Below are 20,289 nucleotides of genomic sequence, written 5' to 3'. Positions count from 1 at the left end.
TCGGCCCAGGGAAGCAACCTAGCTTTTTTCATGGATACTGTTCTTCTGTGCCCTGGATAAGTAGCTGTTTGCCTGGTGTTCTTCATCAATACTAATCTGATAGGACATTAATTATTTATGATAATATTGACTATAAAAAAGAAACCAAGGGCTAAAGGGTGAATAAAGGAGAGCCCTCAACAAGGGAGTTATTTATTCATATTGAGCTCTTGATATTTGTCCCAAATTTTTTCCCTCCCACAGAGTAGGCCACAGCAGTAGAAAATCTTTCTTTGACCCCAGGGCTTTCTAACTCTCTGTGTGAATTCGCTTCATGCTTAGCTACAGAACAACATTGCTCCCTTGTTATTTGCTGATCAAAATTCTAAAAAAAAAAAACAAACAAAAACAAAAACAAAAAAACAAACAAACAAACAAAAAACCATGTTCAAAATCGGTCAGAGTCAGAAACAAGAAGCCATTGGGAGCAACCTCAGAAGGGCGTGGCCAAGCAGAGCTCAGTGGTCCTGGCATCTGTGGAGAGAGGCCCTGTGCTTCCACTATTCTGATTCTACTTCTTGCCCTATGATTACAGCATGGGTTCTTTTACAGAACGTAACACTCTGGGTCCTAAACAGGAAGGAAGGCCAAGATAGATCATGTGTGGAGTTGAGGCACAAGTGCCAGGTGATCTATTTTTTTCAAGTCCCCTGGTATGATCACACCTCTCTCCGATGGCAGATTGTGACCATTAGCTTGAGATGAAATTGGCTGAATTCAAGGGGCTGCATCAACCAAGATCCGAGACGACGCGTTCTCGGTGAATGCAGCACACTGCCTGCCTCACCATTCTCCTATCTTTGTCTCACCTCAGTTAGACCCTCAGGTGGTAGGGCACTGTTGTTTACCTTGCATTTGGGTTTCTCTGGACTCAGTGTGTACCATCCTATGTCCCTTCAGGGTATCTACAGCTGTATCCATGGGGTAGCCATAGAGGAGCGCCAATCCGTGATGAACTCCCCCACTGCCACCATGAACAACACCCACTCCAACATCCTACGCTTGCTCCGCACGGCCAAGAACATGGCCAACCTGTCTGGAGTAAACGGCTCCCCTCAGAGTGCCCTGGACTTCATCCGCCGAGAGTCCTCCGTCTACGACATCTCTGAGCATCGTCGCAGCTTCACGCATTCAGACTGCAAGTCTTACAATAACCCACCCTGTGAGGAAAACCTGTTCAGTGACTACATTAGCGAGGTAGAGAGAACATTTGGTAACCTGCAGCTGAAGGACAGCAATGTGTACCAAGACCACTATCACCATCACCACCGGCCACACAGCATCGGCAGCACCAGCTCCATTGATGGGCTCTATGACTGTGACAACCCACCCTTCACCACCCAGCCCAGGTCAATCAGCAAGAAACCCCTGGACATCGGCCTGCCCTCCTCCAAACATAGCCAGCTCAGCGACCTGTATGGCAAGTTCTCTTTCAAGAGTGACCGCTACAGTGGCCACGACGACTTGATTCGATCGGATGTCTCCGACATCTCCACGCACACTGTCACCTATGGGAACATCGAGGGCAACGCAGCCAAGAGGAGGAAACAGCAGTATAAGGACAGTCTAAAGAAGCGGCCAGCCTCGGCCAAATCGAGGAGGGAGTTTGATGAAATCGAGCTGGCCTACCGTCGCCGACCACCCCGCTCCCCGGACCACAAGCGCTACTTCAGGGACAAAGAAGGGCTCCGAGACTTCTACCTGGACCAGTTCCGAACAAAGGAGAACTCGCCTCACTGGGAGCACGTGGACTTGACTGACATTTACAAAGAACGCAGTGACGACTTCAAGCGAGATTCGGTCAGTGGAGGTGGGCCCTGTACCAACAGGTCTCACCTCAAACACGGAACGGGCGAGAAGCACGGAGTGGTAGGCGGGGTGCCTGCTCCTTGGGAGAAGAACCTGACCAATGTGGATTGGGAGGACCGGTCTGGGGGCAACTTCTGCCGCAGCTGTCCTTCCAAGCTGCACAATTACTCCTCGACGGTGGCAGGGCAGAACTCGGGCCGGCAGGCCTGCATCAGATGTGAGGCCTGTAAGAAGGCTGGTAACCTGTACGACATCAGCGAGGACAACTCCCTGCAGGAACTGGACCAGCCGGCTGCCCCCGTGGCTGTGACATCCAACGCCTCCAGCACCAAGTACCCTCAAAGCCCGACTAATTCCAAGGCTCAGAAGAAGAATCGGAACAAACTGCGCCGGCAGCATTCCTACGACACCTTCGTGGACCTGCAGAAGGAGGAGGCCGCCTTGGCCCCACGCAGCGTGAGCCTGAAAGACAAGGGCCGATTCATGGATGGGAGCCCCTACGCCCATATGTTTGAGATGCCAGCTGGTGAGAGCTCCTTTGCCAACAAGTCCTCAGTGCCCACTGCCGGACACCACCACAACAACCCCGGCAGCGGCTACATGCTCAGCAAGTCGCTCTACCCTGACCGGGTCACGCAAAACCCTTTCATCCCCACTTTTGGGGATGACCAGTGCTTGCTTCACGGCAGCAAATCCTACTTCTTCAGGCAGCCCACGGTGGCAGGGGCGTCAAAAACAAGGCCGGACTTCCGGGCCCTTGTCACCAATAAGCCAGTGGTGTCAGCCCTTCATGGGGCTGTGCCAGGTCGTTTCCAGAAGGACATTTGTATAGGGAACCAGTCCAACCCCTGTGTGCCTAACAACAAAAACCCCAGGGCTTTCAATGGCTCCAGCAATGGACATGTTTATGAGAAACTTTCTAGTATTGAGTCTGATGTCTGAGTGAGGGAAGAGAGAGAGGTTAAGGTGGGTACGGGAGGGATAGGGCTGTGGGCCGCGTGGTGCGCATGTCATGGAAAGAGTCGGGGGTGAACTTGGCTCCCATTCGCTTTTTCTTCTTCTTTTAATTTCTCTATGGGATCCTGGAGTTCTGGTTCCTTACTGAAGGCAACCCTCGTGGCCAGCACCATTTCTCCTCCCTCGCGCAGTTCTCTCCTTCCCGCATCTGTCCACCATTCCTGTTTCCATGAGAGAATAGAACGGGGCCTCAGTGTGGGAGGATGGAGAGGAGACCAAAGCGCTGCCTGTGTGCTTCTTTCTAGCGCAGAAGGGCTCTTAGCAGTTCACTTTGAGCGAGGCTTTCCTGATGCTGCTCTCTTTGTTCAGGTGAGGAAGCGAAGGTGTTCTGAGGAAGGCCATTGAACCTCCTGTTCATAAGAGAGAAGAGGCTTTCACTGAATTCTTGCCGCGTGGTTGACATCTGCAGAGGGACCATGTACCGAGCAGAGGGCAGGAAGTCATTGTGTATATATAAGCCAAAAAGATAAATAAAAATCTTCTTCAGCTCCAGAAGCCTCGTGGGCGGTGAACCAAGGGGGAAGGCCATTGGTTCCGAACCGAGTAGGTAGTTCAGTGCTATGGCGTCCCATGGTGCATTGGAAGCAAGTGTATGGGATTGTGCATGCACATCTGTCCATGTACGATTGCACCCACATGTAGTCAGGTGCCTCTGAGTATAGAGAATGAAACCTGGACTGACTGCTTCCTTTCATACATGTATGCAATGTGCTTGTTTTTTGGCTTATATATAAACCGATGTCACAGGTTACCCCAATTTGGGCTATCTCTCCCTTTTTCCTTCTTGAGTGAAGGTAGAGGTTATGGAAAAGAGAAGGTTTTGTGTTGCAGAAAAGACAACAGAAGGGAATGAACAGAACCGAAACAACCCTACAAAATAATGTTATCAGTAGTTGGCCTATGCTCTCTGCCAGCTTGAGCAGAGAACTTTTCAGTAAGGCTTAAGGGAAATCAAAACAGCTATGAGTCCTTTATCCATCCTTAGAGCCGAGGTTCCAGAAATCTCCTCTAGTCATTTAGCCCCTTAACTGGTTGAGGTTTCAGGGAGAGTTCTTCCTATAAGGCTTTGAAGAAGAGAGTCCTTACGGTAGGGTAAGTGAGAGAGGGGGTGTTTTTAGTCATTTACGGTAGGGTAAGTGAGAAAGGGGGATGTTTTCAATGCTTTGATCCCTTCTTACTTAACCTAAAGCTGAAAAAGCAAGCAAAGTCCCCCCAGGGTTGGAGATAAGTCAAGGGGACACGCAGGGGGAAGAGAAATGAGCTTGGGAACATCTCTGGAAGCCAAAGAGAATGACGGAGATTGAGAAGCAGGAGCCTGGCTCCCTAGGCATGTGACTTGAACTAGTGCAAATGCTTCTGATAGACACCTTCCTCTCCTGCGACCTCAGTTCCCTCTCAGATTGTACCACTTGACAGTAAATGTACGCGTGTGTGTGTGTGTGTGTGCGTGTGTGTGTGTGTGTGTGCGCGCGCGCGCGTGTGTGTGTGTGTAAAACTCCAGGGATGGGGGTACTGGCAGGTATGATGCCCCCTTACTTAAAGTTGGAAAATCAAGAAGGGAAATGAATATATGTCACTGCCCATCCTGAAACTTGGGGTAGGGGTGTTCTATGGGTCAATCCTGCTGCCCTGCCCTCCCCTCACACAGGGTGGCATCCAAAGAGCCCTGGGTCTATCTGGAAGTTTGACTGCGGGATCGCCTTGTCGCACACAGGACACATAAACCAGAAAGGTGCTTATCCTCCTCTGGAACGAAGCTGCCATGTCTCTTCACGTCACACCCTCCTGGCCTGCTTCTTGCCTTCCTGGTCGCCCTGCCTCACGGCCTTCCCTCATTCCCATCCTCGACTGCTGTCTCCTACCTTCCTCCTTGGCTTATTTTTTTTTTACCTCAGTATCTTTCATTTCAATGCCAACCGAAGGCCTTGTTTTCTTTCTAAAATGAACGTGGGGGCAAGGGGCTGAACCTCTCAACAGTTTGGAGAGAGGCGGAGTGCTTTATGTGAGGTTCCAGGAAAGACTCTGAGAGAGGACAGAGGGCGTGAGGCATCTCCCAGAGGAAGAAGGAGAGGGGCCATAGAAACCTTGCTTCACTCTGGCTCTGTCCAAGGGCCAGGGCTCATCCCCCACTCTTCCTCTTACCTCACCCTTTAAAATTAAAAAAAAAAAGTAAAAAACAAAAGGAGAAAAAAAAAAACGAACCAGCTAACTAGCGAACAGCAATCTAGAAAACAGGGGGCTCTGATGGTCTCCACAGGCCACAGAAATCAAGATGGTGTTTATTTGGTATGTAAATATTTTGTTTTCTAATTAATTTTGTATAGATAAAGTGTTCTCCTGTGAGTATTCAGGGTGTTGAGCTGGAGGGAGTGGGGTGGGGATGGGAATGAGGGGGGGAACTGTTTCGTTACAGGTTTTCATTTTCAGTTGGGGAATTGTTTGACATGGCCTTTGCTTCAGAGTTTCTGGAAAAAAAAAAAGTTAATGGGAACAGAAGCCACTGTGGTGACTAAGCCAGGGGAAAGCCATTCATGTCCATGCCCCGTCTCTGAAACCTGTCTTCCTGCTGATCTGCGAGAAATGAGCGCGCACTTTAACCTGAGTTTTGCTGGGTCTGTATCAGCACTAAGCAAAACTGGGTCTGATTCTTGTCTTTTAGGGAGACCATAGGAAACCATCAACCTGTCGAAAACAAGCTGGTGGCATCAGATTTTTCCCCCTGTCAGTACCTGGGCTTACAAAGGTTCCCCAAAAGGGCTTGAAAAAGAATTGAGGTCCAGTTACCTCCCATTCTTGCACATGGCTGAGAGATTTCAGGAAGCGAGTATCTGAGGAATCTCACAGCAGCCTTCTCTGATGCTCAACGATCATCTTACCATTCTGGTCCTTCATCCTCTGGTACCCCAGCTCTGAGCACCCCACCCCTCTACCTCTGCCTACCTGTAGAAATGACCACTTCAGGCACACCCAAGAAATCTCCACTAATTCTACTTAAGCATGTGGTTTTAGGCTGTAGGAGGATAGCAATGGATACGAGGGTCTTACAGACGTATATGCTTTTCTATAAGAGGTCACCAGATTCCCTCAAAACTAGCAAGGTAACTAAAACTAGTTTTAGAGGTGGGCAAGCGGGTGTGTGAGGGACAGTATCAATGGTGGCTTTAGAGTTACCCTGTTCTTGTTACTGCCATTAGGAAGGTGCTATTTTGTTCAAGTCAGGTATCCCAAATCTGATTTGGGGCTAACCAGACAAATAGAATTTCTTTCACTGGATTGTTGACTTTGTGAAAGATAGCAGTTTCTTTCTCTCTCTCTCTCTCTCTCTCTCTCTCTCTCTCTCTCTCTCTCTCTCTCCTAAATTGATATGCCCAGCCTACTGCATTTTCTCCCCTATTCTCCTATCATCAGAGACTGTCAGCTGGGAAATTTAACTATTCTAAACCCCTTATTTGGCCTCAATTAATCATCTCTCTCCAACTGGATACTGGAATTGGGACCAAAGTAAGGTCTTCATGGCCTGCTACAGAACGAATAAGAAAATTAAGTCTGTCAAGCTTTAGATGTAAAACTCCATAACAGCAAGTCAGTAGAATACTAAGAATTCAACAGCCGTCCCCATCTCCATTACTGATGGATATGGACCAAGACCCAATCCATCCAAAACTGTGAGGTTCTGCAGAGCCCTGAGAACATCCTATGTTCCATGGTGTCCTTCAGAATCCATGCTTCCTCTCATGAGTGCTACCTTCCATTGTGGAAGTGGGTTGATGGGTGTGGTCCCACATCACTCCTTTGAGTGGCAATGCTGTTCCATGAGCACGTCCAGAGACCTCAACAACCTGACCCTTGAATTTGCCTGAGTGAAGATGTGCACACCCTTTCGGAGTGCGGCATGTACAATGGACCTCGTTATTAACAAGCTGTCACTGTGTATCCTCAACCAGCACTTGGGAAACATCCCTAATGTGTATTCCCTGGTGCTGGCCACAGCCATTTTGTGATTGGGGCAAAAATCCCAGATGATCCCATTAAATGTTGGTGGTGTCAGTAGTGCCCAAACGCATGTGTAAAATAGGCGTCTTCTATACAGTGATGTGAGTACCACTCACCCAGTCTTCCCTGGCCATCAGGAATTGCCCCAGGGAGAATTCTCTGCAGAGTGCTGGTCACCTGCACCTCTCATTTAAGAGCTAGGGTTTCTTTTGTTTGGTTTGGTTTTTGTTTTGTTTTGTTTTGTTTTTTAAGTTAGTTCAAGATTTAGGGACAGATTAACTGTAATGTTAGGGCAAAAGCCTTTGGAAAAGCTATTTCTGAACTCATATCGTCATTTTTTTGTTTGTTTGTTTTGTTTTGGTTTTTTTTGCTTTTTTTTGTTTTGTTTTTGTTTTTGTTTTTGTTTTTGTTTGATCGCCGTCTCTAAAAAAGGCCCTGTCCTTGCTTGGCACCCTGTGTGTGTCTGTTTTGGTGTGCTAGGGATGATTCACATGTGCGCATACATGATGTAACGGCAGTTTATTGGTGAATGTGTTTGGTGTTTCTGGGCATTGTGGCCATATTGTATGTTCCCAAAGCCATATAGAAAATGTGGGATCTGGGGGCCACTAAAGCACATGACGTCATCTTTGCTTTCTTCACCTTGGTATCACAGAGTGTCCTAAGCAATTCTTCAGGGCAAGAGGCACCCTGAGGAAGTCAGACATGCTAGAGTGGCTGTGGCCTTACGAAAGGCGAATGACCCATGGCTTGCCTTAAGATGCTGGAAGAGACTGCCGACTGGTAGCTTCCCAGACAGAGTTCCTCCATTAGGCCTGAGCTGTCCATGAGCTGCCCGTCTGCTGTCGAAAGGAAAGTGTTCCCAGGAAGAGTGACATTTTAAGCCATATTAGAGATTTGTACATTTAAACACCTAATCTACATTAGGATTTCTCATTCCTTTTCCTGGGGATAAACTATAATACGCTAGCAGGAGGAAGCAACCAGAGCATCACGAACCACAGAGCAGGGAGAAAGGAGAAAGGGTCATTTAAGCCATGCCTCATCTCTACCTGTTTAGTTAAGGCCCATGGGAGCCTGGCCTAGGAGTTCTACATGGGAGTTCTCTTCAACACACACTCATGTATATAGTTTATAAACAGCTGAGTTTGACGCCATGTAGGACAGGTAAGAAGTGTGACTTGGGAAGAAGAAGACAGATGCCTCTCCTCACATACAAGACAGGGAGGAAGAGAGCTACAATGAAAAATGGTCATTCACGTTTAGTATATAATCCATTAGTGTGCTGTAAGAATCACTGAAGAATCTGCCAGTTAACTGACTTGCCTGTATTCTAAACTTTCCTAGTTTCTTTCACCATATCCCCTGTGAAGGAGGCAATTGACCCTCGGGTACTGTTTAACCTATGGGCCTACGATATGGTTGGGTCAGTGCTACAATGCACATTTGTCATTCTGGGGGCTGCTAGTATTGATCCGGGTCTAGGGCTCCATCTAGTTTGAGGAGACATCCATCTATAAGGTCGCAGGCAGAATGGTACATCGTGCTGCCATCCCAATTCTAACCACATTTGCTCAGTCACGTACTGTCTCTGTGAGTTCTGCGGCTTGGAACATAACCACTCTACTCCCACCACAAAGCCCCAGTCCAAGCCTTCAGTGGAAGTCTGTGCTTTCCTCACACCTTGAGGAGAATGGTGAGGTTCAAGTGCTCTAGGCACAGAAACAAGGGGAATTGACTTTGCTCTGAAAGTAGTGAGAACTGGAATGTTTGAGAACGTTAGGAATCTTGAACATTACTCTGCCACTGTGTCCCTGCGCACTGATGTCAGAGCTAATTATTGTGAGCTGCTGGTGAAATTCCACATTTTGCGTTTGCTGATGTGGCTGGGCAGGAGGGTCGGGGTGTGAGTGGGAGCCGAGAGTGGAAAGTCCAGTGGACGTAGAGTCCCTCATAGCCTTGGGGTGCTGCTGTCCAGCATCTGTTTTGGCAAAAGTAAAAGTGATGTTTAGTGCAAGGATCAAAGTTACAGTGAAGAGGCACAACCCTAAGTCCACTATAAAACTGCTATTTTAAAGAAATGGCTGCGAGCCTGAACCTGAACTCTGTTCATCAGTTAATAATTATTTTTACAGTTGTGATTTAAGAGGTGGGACAGAAAAACAAATCAATTGAATAGCTCTACATAAATATGTAAGTTAAAATAAACCAATGTCTGTTGAACATTTATTATGTCCCTGAGCTAGTGCTGAGAAACATATAAAAGTTTTTAAAATGGAATATGTTGTGCTCATGCAGGATATGCAAGTGCATGAGTATTAACTATTTAAACATATGTATTAGGTATATATAAATAGGTGTGCATAAATTTCCATGATTAGACACACAGGTTTATTTTCTGGTTTCAGGGTCTGCGTCAAAAATATTCATCGTGTTATTTAAGAATACCACAGAGAACCAACATTTCTACATCAGAGCCAAGCCCTGGTCACTTCTCGAATTACTACTCCTTCTAGATCTAATGATCAGAAATTCCCATTCGTCATTCACCTCTGCGAGCTTCTCACCTCAGTGCTCTTTATCCGTGCCCACCAAACTCCCCTTTGAGACCTTTCTGAGGTACACTTGAGACAATAGGGTTCCTCCATGTTGCAGTTTTACTCACATCCACAGAGCTGACTGTGTTCATTCTAAAATAAAATCAGACAACCATCTGTAGGAGCAAAGCTTCTCTGTTTGATTAGCCTCTTGAATTCCCATTTATCTCTGTTTGTCTATGCTCTTCCAGTCTCTTCAAATGGATAGCCTTCCTTACATCCACACCCAGTGTGGACACTGGTGTCCACACACACATGGCTTTGCGATATAATCTATAATCTGCTACTCACCTACAAACCCCAAGCAGCAATATTTCAGTGAGCATCTTGCTGCAAAACCCAACAGCCTTTTAAGTTTCCCTGCTTCACGCTTAGTCATTAACCTGAGCTAAGCATCTAGAGGCAAGAGACGGTAAGTTCTGATCCACATCTTCGCTCTCAGGTCTTTTGTGACTTCCCTGCTTCCTGCTTCTGCTCAGTCCCTCGACTTGGTGTGTACTCTAGGGTTGACTCCCTCCATCCTAGCTCCTCACGATCTTTCTGACTTCCGTAACATTCATGGCTCTGAGTGAATTCACGTCTTCACTCCTAGACCCTAATTTTCTTTTCTGCTCAGTGTACATATCTCCCTTTAGATTGACTCAAGTCCCTAGATCAACCCCTTCAAACCATCATAATTATCAGGTCTCCTGGCTGACGGTACCACTGTTCTGTCACCACACTTTAACGTTTTGCCAAGAAGTTTTGCCTCCTTCATGTTCCCGATTTTGTACATGCAATCAGTTGGCAAACCTGTCGATTCTCACTCTAGAGGTTTTTTTTGGCCTCCATTTCTCCTCCTGGCTCTTTCCCCCATTGGTGATGTCTGTGTTGTGTATCATTGTTCTGAGAATTTATACTTCCCTTCACTCTCACAGCTTGCATGTCCTAACTATAGCTAGTGCACATCACCCCAAACCCCAGAAACAAATTTAACGATCTTCCTTAGCAGAGGTTTTCCAACAGGCACGACTGAGGGTCACGTCCCCTTGTGTTGTCCTTGTGTTGTTGACAGGACAGTTAAATTACAAACTTGTCCCTTATTCTTTAGCCACCTAGGTTGTCTTGTATCTTCAACTATTCTTTTCCCAAAATTCCCTGCTCCCAACTTTCTTCTCCCAACTCTCTTGCACAATCCACTTCTCACATCTAAGTCTTCAAAGACAATGACAAACAATCACGGCATCTATTCCCCTTCGCAAACTCTGCACAAAACATTTAGGCACTTTATGAACGTCCACGACATGCAATTTTATTTCCTGGGAGGCACCCGTCGGAGACCTCCTTGTAATGATGTGGCTGCGCATGTCATCGTCCCTACAAGATTCGGAACAAGCCATACATTTACTACTCTACTGTTTCCTATATTACCTAACAGGGTGTCTTGTATATGAAGAGCACTAGTGACTATTCGATATTATAAATAGCAATAGGAAATGAGTTCAATTATTTTACCCACGGGATACTTGAATCTGCAGGAATATGTAAGGATGAGTTCTTACCCCCACGTTTCTCAACTCCACATTTCTCTTTTTCTCCACAGAGCCTTGGTAATACACTAGCAGTGCATGTGTGCATTTCCCCATGACTATGTCCAGTGGAAATTTGTATTTTTCCAAGTCACGCTTCATCCTCTGAAGTCCTTCTTCTTTGGCTACTCAATGGTGATTAATGTGTCTCTGCAGTGACGAATGCACACAAAGTAAATGTCAGACGGTTAGACGGCAAAGGATGTTGATCAAATGTGGCACATCAGGACCTTCCAGATGCCCAGCATAGAGCTGATGTCGGGACACGTCACTGTCCTGAGTGGCCCTAGCATGACCTATGCTAGCATGGACAGATCTTTGTTTCAAGAGTTGAACGGTTTGAGTTGTTTAGACCCTTTCACCGACAGAAGACCTTGTTACAACATAAGCTCACTAATCACTCAGCTTTGTGAATCTCAAGAAGTGGTCCGACGGGATTGTACTGAGTGTTGGAAGTCTCCACCTTTGTAACCAGGTGGGCCAGACCCAGGGTCAGGGGATGTTTGTTCTGCTTATCTTCTTGTCTTGATGGCCTTTTTTCTTGCCCTCTCTGAGGTTTTATGTCACTGAGGTTATTAAACACATTACCTCTGGCATGCACCTCTCAAGTGAGAACACGTCAGAATTGACTCGATCCAGAAGAATTCTAGTGTCTCAACTCCTCTTTTCTCTTAGATTTGATTAGATTCATTGCCTTAGAGGAGAGCATGTCACTGCTGGCCTGATGACCCTCTTGTTCCTCTATCTTCCTGCAGCCTTTGCTGTTTCCCTTGGCCCCTTAGTTCTACTTAACTATTCCACCTATTCGTTCTAGTTAGTGTCTATCTCTGTTTCTGAAAGATCTCTTGGGGCTACTCCTGTCCTTTTACCTAAGCTTCTCTGATACCGGGTAATATCCTCTTTCTTTCTCCTGCCCTGCTTCCCCTATAAATCTCATGATGTCATTGGTCATGAATTATTCTCCTTTGGAGGCATCTTCTGCCACCGAGTGCTAATTTAAAGCATACCGTAGTGAACCTAACTCAAATAAGTTACAGGCAGTGACAAGTCTGTTTTTCAAACAACCTGGCAGAGTTCATTCTTCATCAGGACAGGATTGGGTGGAGAGATTATTATTGGCAAGCTGGGATGAAACTTGTGACAACTTAGGAGGAATCTAGCAAAAGTTAAAATGTTAAGTCTAAAGGGGTAGGTTTTTTTTTTTCAGTTCTAATAGTTGTAGATAGCATTCATCCCAGCAATGGGGATAATTAATATTTGAGAGCAAAGTCCATCTTATGATATTATGAGACATTAATAGAAGCATAGAGATGGGCTGCTACTAACTAGTGGCTGTGGGGACAGACAGCTGTTCTCTCAAAGAAGGGCATCCGTGAATTTCTGCAGGACCAATATGTATGAGTCAACACTGCCTGCAGTTTTACATGATTACTTTATGTCTTCTTCTACTCTTTGGAAAATGTATTTGCCAGGACCTGTAAAGGACCATGAGGTCAAATAATAAGAGGCCCACAGTATATCTTCCCTCTACATCACAAGTAGAACTGGGGACCTGTTGGTCCCTCATTTGATGCTCCCTTCAACTAGGAAAGCCCCAAAGGACCAGACTTGGAGATGGTCTCTCAGATGCCCATCCCTTAGGCCACAGCCAATTTGCAAAAACTCACCTTAACACTGCAGCATGATTTCCAGGAGTCTCCAAAATTGTCCTTTCTGTTTGCCCCTCTTGCTTGTAACCTGAGAGGCAGAGGAGACAGATTAGAACTGGGGTATATTACAAAGCCTTTTCTGATGGCCCATTTCAAAGTACTTGAGGAGTTTAAGCTATTTGAGCCACTGTTGAAATGCCTGAGGAGATATCCAGACAGAATTCTACCTGAGATAAGGGAGCTGGACCCAGCCTTATCCATGAGGTCCTAGATGCTTACAGGAAGTCTGGTCACATGTCATCCCCAAGTCAGTGCCCTAGTCCTTTGGATGACACCCAGAGAGTTGTTGCTCACCATCCTGGGCATAGAGGGCACAGCTCGTCCTGGCATCCTTGCTATAGAATGCTAACCTTTGCAAATCCATCTGCCTCTGCAGGAGCAGGCTCGCATTGCTGGCTCTGATGGAGGAGGTGCAGGGGCTGTGATCAAAGTGATGTGAAACTGTGCAGGGGCTTCCTTCCTTCAGATGATGGTATTCTCTTCTCTCAAAACGAAACGAAACAGAACCATGCCTTTCTGATACCTCAGTACCAGTCAGAGTAGTTTTTGCAGCTGTCATGGTCGCATTTTAATTCTAATTAATTCATTGTACTTAATTATTATCAATAATCATTTTCTTCTGAAATCGGGGCTATTTTAATGTTCCCTGTAGATGTGCTATAAGAAACATGGACAAGCCACAGATGACACTACTCTGTTGCCACCATCTGAATTGAAGGTTAATCTTACAAATAGGTTCCATGTCCTTCCCATAGTTGTGTGTGATGAGATGATCCCTTTACTATGAGTACTTTCATGTTTGTGTAGCTCATCACCACCCCTTGAACACACACACACACACACACACGCGCGCGCGCACGCGCGCGCGACTAAAATAAGAAGCTAAGGTATATACAGAACATTAATGTATACATATTTAATAGTCCTAAACAAGAGCTGACCAGTATAGTTCTATTAACACCTCCACTTTGTCCTTTGACGTCCAAGGTGTACACCACAAGGCACTTTGGGCCAGAGGAAAAAATCATTTTATCACAGTCCTTGAGACTCTTGGGCATTTTAAATGACTAGGGCAACGAGTTCAGTTATTGAGTTATTTGAGTTCAGTCTTGGTAAAAGGCCAGAGAAATTGATCACTGAGATATGGGAAAGGCTGACCCTTCTGCCTTCTCAGCGAGTGCTACAGAGAAGGTCCAGAGCACTCTCGGTTTCTAGCACGATGCCAATTGCCTTTTTGGGGAAGGAGAATGTGGAATCACCAGTAACTCACCTGGATTTTCACCATATTTGGCTTATATTTTAAGTAACCCAAACTAATTAGTATGTGGATATGGGATCATTTACCATCGCCATTTCTCCAGATGGCCTCCTTGGAGATGGAGATGTGATGACTTTTAGTTGTACCGATGAACATGGTGAAGTACAAATGCATTGGTAAGTCAAAGCTTTTATAACACATCATCTGGATTTTGTACCCCGGTCTATCTTAGAAAGTCACGCAGCCTGTATAACTCTCCTGCTCCAAGTTTTTAGTACCAAACAGCGGGGTGGGAAGTCATGAAATCCAGGCAGCTGTTTGAACGAATCTTTTGCACAAAATTCATCTTCCCAGACCCCCCCCCCAACTTCCCATAATCCATTAGTCTACAGAAACCCGTCAAATAGTGAAACAAAGCAGGAATGTGCAAAACAGAGATAGAAAAGAAAAATTTCTGTCATGAAGGAAATTTGAGGAGCAAATCAATATGTTTGGATCTTGTGAAGTCAGACATGGGGAATAACTTTTATTATTCAAATTTTTCATATGGAATGGGCTGAGCCCAACTCTTCCAGATTAGTATCCGAGGAGGGGAACCATTAAAGATATGTGTGATGTGGTAATGAAATGCTGAAGTTTGGGCTAGCCCACGGGATGGCAACCTCAAAAGAGAACCATTTACATTCTTTCCCTGGGTAATTGCATCTAATGTGGCCACAGTCGAGCATCTCCTACTAGTAATATTAAGGCATGAGTTGGTTTTGGAAACATGATCCACGACAGGTACAGCACAACTCACATATGCAAGGAACTACTGACCAAAGACCTGGTGTCCTCCAGAGCCATAAGAAATAACAATTGACGGCCTAAATCCTCAAGGAAGAGGAGCAGTAATGTCTGTGCAGATTGTTGTGGGACTTTGGTTTTTGCCCCAAGATTATAACAGTAAATTGTTTAACAGTCACAGCTGAGGGGTCTCCCATAGCTACCTTCTCTTGCAGCCTCCCTGCTCACTGATGAATGGAACCCAATTGGAAAGCAACCCTCCTTTCCAAAGAATAGCATTATAAACTTAAATCTCAAGAGATTCTGATCCATATACAGAATGTTCTACTGAAACTAAGAACAGAGAAATTCTCTAACTTAATGTAAGCTCTAACCAATTTAATCAGTCTATCCCGTTTGGGGGAGGAAGCAGGACAATGGTAAGGGCAGAGTAGTAAGGAATCCATAGCATCACTTCTACAGTGAGCGTATCCCAAGGACCTGGCTCAAGTGCCTGGAGTGGAAGGTGGAATAAATTACTCATTCCCATGCATGGGAGGAGGAAGTAAGACCAGCACAGGAATGTTCCTCAGACTGAAAGTTTAGAATTAAGTTGGTGACAAATAGCGCCTCTCTCCCATTCATTTGCCTCCCGCTTCCTGTGATAGGATCATGTCGGTATGCATAGCAAACCAGGGACAGGGGCAGCCCATTTTTTCCAGCTGATGCCTCAATGGCTTTGTCTTTCTTATGAGTTACATTTCCTATATCAGGATGCTCTTCACTAACAGATAACAGGGCCAAGATCTGACGGGTGTTGGAGCAGTTGATTCCCCAGAAATGACCATTCCCTCTCTGGTGCTAGTCTCATATTCATTGTGGCATAGAATGAAAAGAAGATTCAGGGGACCCTGAGGGCATGGGTGGAGGATTACTTAATTGAAACCACAAAGCCCTTGTGCTTAATATTAAATATTAAAGTGTGAATGAAAAAGGCAGCCCTCAAGCCCAGCTTCCCATAGTACAGACCAGAGAAGCGTGGAGGAAGTCACAGAAAGCCCCTATCTAGCCAAGGCCAAAGCAGCCAAACGGGAAGTATGAATGGAATCACAGTAGCTTCATATTTTGAGGGAACTATAGCTGACACAGATGATTCCTGTGCAAAGACAAAAGTAGGTAAAAGTCAATTTCAGAGCCTAGGACTCTCTGCAGCAGTAGAGTCCACAGGATCCTAAATTGCTTGCCACTGCCCTTGAGGACAGAGTGTAACTCCTTTCCTATTGCAGATTGATTGTTCTCCCAAGCCAAGCTTATCCACTGGTCACTGAGCCCTGGGGTAACTAATGACCTTCCCTTGGCCTCTTGTCATCTGCCACTTCTATTGAAGAACAGTCCTTAAAACCTGTTTGGGTAAGGCCTTCTGGATGAAGCTAGCTACCTAAGTGGAGGTCAGAAGTGGGCCATGTGTTTCAACACCAACAAGAGAGCCTTCCTATGGAATTGTCCTTCCCCTGGAACTTGCCATCTAATCGGAAAGTCAGAGAGGCTTTTAGGATGTGCCGCATCTTCATTTCAATGAAAGAAGATAGAGTATCACGAGGCTCCGCATCTTCTGCTAACTCCCCAGGATGTCAGAGGTGCTTCTTCCCAGAGAAATAAATCAGACCGAGACCAAAATGCACACATCCTCAGGCAGCTGTGACTGCCTTCTGCCCATCTTTGTTTCCTTTCTCACATTATCTGCCACACGATAAAGAAATCAGCACAGTTATCACCAATCAAAAATTGCACTGGCAAAATATAATACAGAAATTTACTAAGAATTAGTAAAACCGGGGGCTGGAGAGATGGCTCAGCGGTTAAGAGCACTGGCGCCTCTTCCAGAGGTCCTGAGTTCAATTCCCAGTAACCACGTGATGGCTCATGGCCATCGATGATGGGGCTTTGATGCCCTCATCTGGCATATAGGCATACATGCAGATACAGCACATACATAAAATAAATAATTATACTAAAAAAAAAAAGCATGAGTAAAATCAGTGCGTCTTACTTATTCCTGATCATCTCTGAGGAATCTTATTCTGTCTGTAATCCATCTTGCTTCTGAAGCCCTTTCCCTTAAAGGTCATTATTACAACAAGAATGACAGCTATGCTAGCAAATTGACCCCCAAATACTTATTTTTATAGCCACCGAAAAGCGGGTTTTATAGTTAACAATAGCCTTTCCAGTTCCTTCTGCAGAAATCCTTCTTTCCCACCCTGCCTCCTGCTGCATCTCCCGATACCACTTCTCGATGTGGGTCTCCCTTCTCTACCTTGTTTTTCTGTTAGAGAGGAATGTGCTTCCTAAACTGAGTTCTCATTTAGACAGACTGCCCAGAAAATGATCTGAGAATAATTTCTCATTGGTTTTCGTGTTGCTCTTTAATTTGGAAAGGAGTTGAAAGGAAATAGTAAGAAAGAAGGTAAACAAGGCCTTGTCTTCAAATGCTTCAACTCAAGGTCAAGGGCCCGGAAAGTGAGTGTCGTCAAGTGGGAGCCTGAGGACTTGTAGAGGAGAGAGATGTGCTCCTGAATATTAAGTAGCCACTGAGCAGGTGCACATGGGCTTTGGTCAAGATGATTTCTGTGCGCACGGAGGCATTAATCTCTCGCTCTTGCTCTCGCTCTAGCTCTCCTTCCCCACAAGGCTCCTTTCCTCTGTCATTTCAAGGCCCTGGATCTGTGCGTGGGGAGCGTTTATTTTAATTTGAACATGCTGATGAGCTTGCCCTCTCCCCAGCCCTGCCCTAAGCATAGAGGAAGCCAATGCTTCTAAATCCTTCTGTCAATGAGCTTTTGCATGTCCGTTCATAATATATGCCATTAAAATGAGAGAAGAAAACCGAGTGAGAAATAAATTCAGCGGCAAGCAGAACAGAGAGTGTGGGTTTGAAATAATGTTCTTCACCAAGCTGAGAGAAATTCCAGAAGCAAACGAAGGGTGGTAAAAGGAATGCATAGTTTGGAAGACGGAAGAGGGTAGCATTCACACCAAGACACCCCAGTTATCCCTACTAAAAAATATTGTCTGTCACCCCACAACCTCTCATGAGCTCTAGTAGAAGGAGAAGCCTGCTGCTGCTGCTGACTGTTGACTGCTCAGACATGGCGGTGGGTTGACTTTAGAAACACTCGCAGGCTTTCTTGCAGAGAGGTGCTGATAAGCAATACACCTTCAGTCTTTAAGAGCTCATCCCCATTCTCTAATCTAGAATATTCTGAGGAGAAAAACCACTTGATCGTTGTAATTGCAATTATTCTGTTTGAGAAGCCAAAGGGCACAGAGGAGAGGCAAATATACCAAGAGAACAGAGTTAGTTTATGCTTTTTTTATTTCTTCATCTTTTTCAATTTCAACATGGCTTGCCATCATAAACTTAGGTCACCTTTGAGAGAGAAAGTCTTTAAAAAAAATTACATCTTCTCATCCCAGTGAAAACACCAAGTTTTATAATCTGATTACTGCTTACCTCAGAAAGGAAATTGGTAGATTCAATTACAAACAGGCGGTTTACAGATTGCCGTAATCCCGATTCTTACACATATTAACATGGAGCCCCCTGACTCAGACCTGATCTTCTAAGCTGTACAACCTCACTGAAGGGAAATAGATCATGTGCTCCAGAACCAACTTGGTTAAAAGCACGAAGTAATGCTCGTGTGTGTTCTGTCTGCTAATTCTACAACAGCAGAAGGCACTTGGGAAGTAGGCAACAGAAGACCAGCAGAGGGGAAGGATAGAGGCAGTAACCAACCAGGGAATGAGACTTAGGGTCATTTGCTTTACTTTATTCTTCCTTAGAGACTGTAGTTGGAAACCATTTGTCTGCAGTTCCGGGGCATCTTTATTCTTGTAAGGTTGCATAGTGAATTGAAACCCTACGCCAGGACGGTTTAGGTGCTGGGAGTGAGCACAACAGAGTTTGTGTCTCTTGAGGTTCATGTGTAACTGAGAGGACATCTTTCATATACTACGGTAACTTTAAGTAACTGTAGTTGCTTAGTAAACATCCAGCTGGAAAGCAGGTTAGGCTACAGGCTACCAAAATGTAAAGTTGAGGTCCCCAGGAATGTATTTTTTAAATAGCTCATTTTGTGTTGACCAGAATGATCTAGTAGAGACAAGAAATTGGTAGTTCCTAGAAAAAGAAGATACTGACAGGAGTAATGTCTATGATGAGTTAAGGGGGATGCAATCCAATGCACAAATAGAAGACTGGGTGTAGATGCCTACCGGCGGTTTATAATGGAGAGACTGTGGTATTGGGCTCAGATGCAATTAGGTAAACAGATTTAGGGTTACGTCTGTTTTAATTGATGATTCTTCAGTGAAATGCAAAGGGAGCTCATCAGCTAAAAGGAATAATTCAGGACGGTTTCAGTGATCAAACCAGGCAGAGGAGAACAGCTAGGATTGCCTGATGCACTTGACTCTAGATTTGGTCATGGAGTTGTTTTAAGGGAGCTGGAATAGTCTGAGAATGGTGCCACGATAAAAGTGTGTCAGGAGAGCACACTACTTGGTTAGACTGCTGGAGCCTGAAGGAAGAGCCAAGAAGGTGACAGAAACCATCAGGGCATGTGTGGCAGTGGGAGACACTGAGTTAAACAGGAAAGAATGAGAGGTAGGAGGGATGGGAGATGGCTGCACTAGAAGGTAGACATACTCACCCGTGGATAAATGCCAGGGTGGTCTCTTCTCAGTGACTCTCCTGAACCAGGCTTATGGGCAGCTAAAGTTGGTACTGGTCTTTATCAGAAGGAAGTAGCCCGGCTGCCCATGCTATACAAGGCCTTGCCAGCAGCGTGTGGCACTGTGTAATGGTTCAGCAGCACCTCCACACCCTACACCTGCCTTTTAATTGCCTCTGAATTTCTGCTGCAACATTCTACTTTTGCTTATTTATTTGATTGGGGACAAAGTCCAATCCTCCTGCCTCAGGCTCCGGAGTGCTGGAATTCCATGCATCAACATCCACTCCTGGTTTGACTCTGCCTGTTGTCATAGATGTCTTTAGATGTGAGCCCAAATGCAAACTGCACAGTGACTCTTTACGTCCAGAAAGACCAAACTTCACTGTTAGCCTTACCCTTTCTCCTTTAAAAGCTTCCAGCTAAGTTGCTCTCCTTGGGAGGGAAATCAGAGTTCTTTGTTCTTACTTATCTCCATCTTTGTTCATCTTTTAAAAGAAATCTCAGAGAATAGCAAACAGCTTTGCTCCTGCCCAATTCTAGCAAATGAAGGTTTCCTCTGATCATTTTTATTCCGTGTTTCTTTTGTGACAGAGAACAATAGACCAAGAGCATTAGGAAATAATTGGACATCTTTAAAAGCTTGGGGGAGGGGCATTTTGGATGATTAAGAGGATGGTTAGGGAAGATGGTTTTGAGTTAGGCCGAATTTGTGGGGGGTATAGGGGGAGAAGTATTTTGAAGCTAATACTGGAAAAAAATAAGAAATTTGACCAAAGGAAATGGCAGAAGGTGGGG

At 45.4% G+C, this 20,289-nt stretch overlaps 1 protein-coding gene across 6 annotated transcripts in view; it reads left to right on the top strand.

The window, feature by feature from the left end:
* Positions 1 to 20,289, top strand: part of Grin2b (glutamate ionotropic receptor NMDA type subunit 2B) — a 477,610-nt gene that overhangs the window by 441,306 nt on the left and 16,015 nt on the right. For 4 of the 6 annotated variants that reach the window (XM_017592437.3, XM_017592438.3, XM_017592436.3 and 1 more), the window contains one exon: positions 940 to 20,289. This exon is cut by the window's right edge and continues 16,015 nt beyond it. In XM_017592437.3, coding sequence (XP_017447926.1) covers positions 940 to 2,790 — 1,851 coding nt within the window. In that variant the 3' untranslated portion in view covers positions 2,791 to 20,289. 6 annotated transcript variants of the gene reach the window in all.

Source organism: Rattus norvegicus, chromosome 4 (genome assembly GCF_036323735.1).
Source record: "Rattus norvegicus strain BN/NHsdMcwi chromosome 4, GRCr8, whole genome shotgun sequence".
Classification (NCBI taxonomy): Eukaryota; Metazoa; Chordata; class Mammalia; order Rodentia; family Muridae; genus Rattus; species Rattus norvegicus.
Note: the sequence above shows the minus strand (reverse complement) of the source record. Positions and strands in the feature narration are given on the sequence as shown.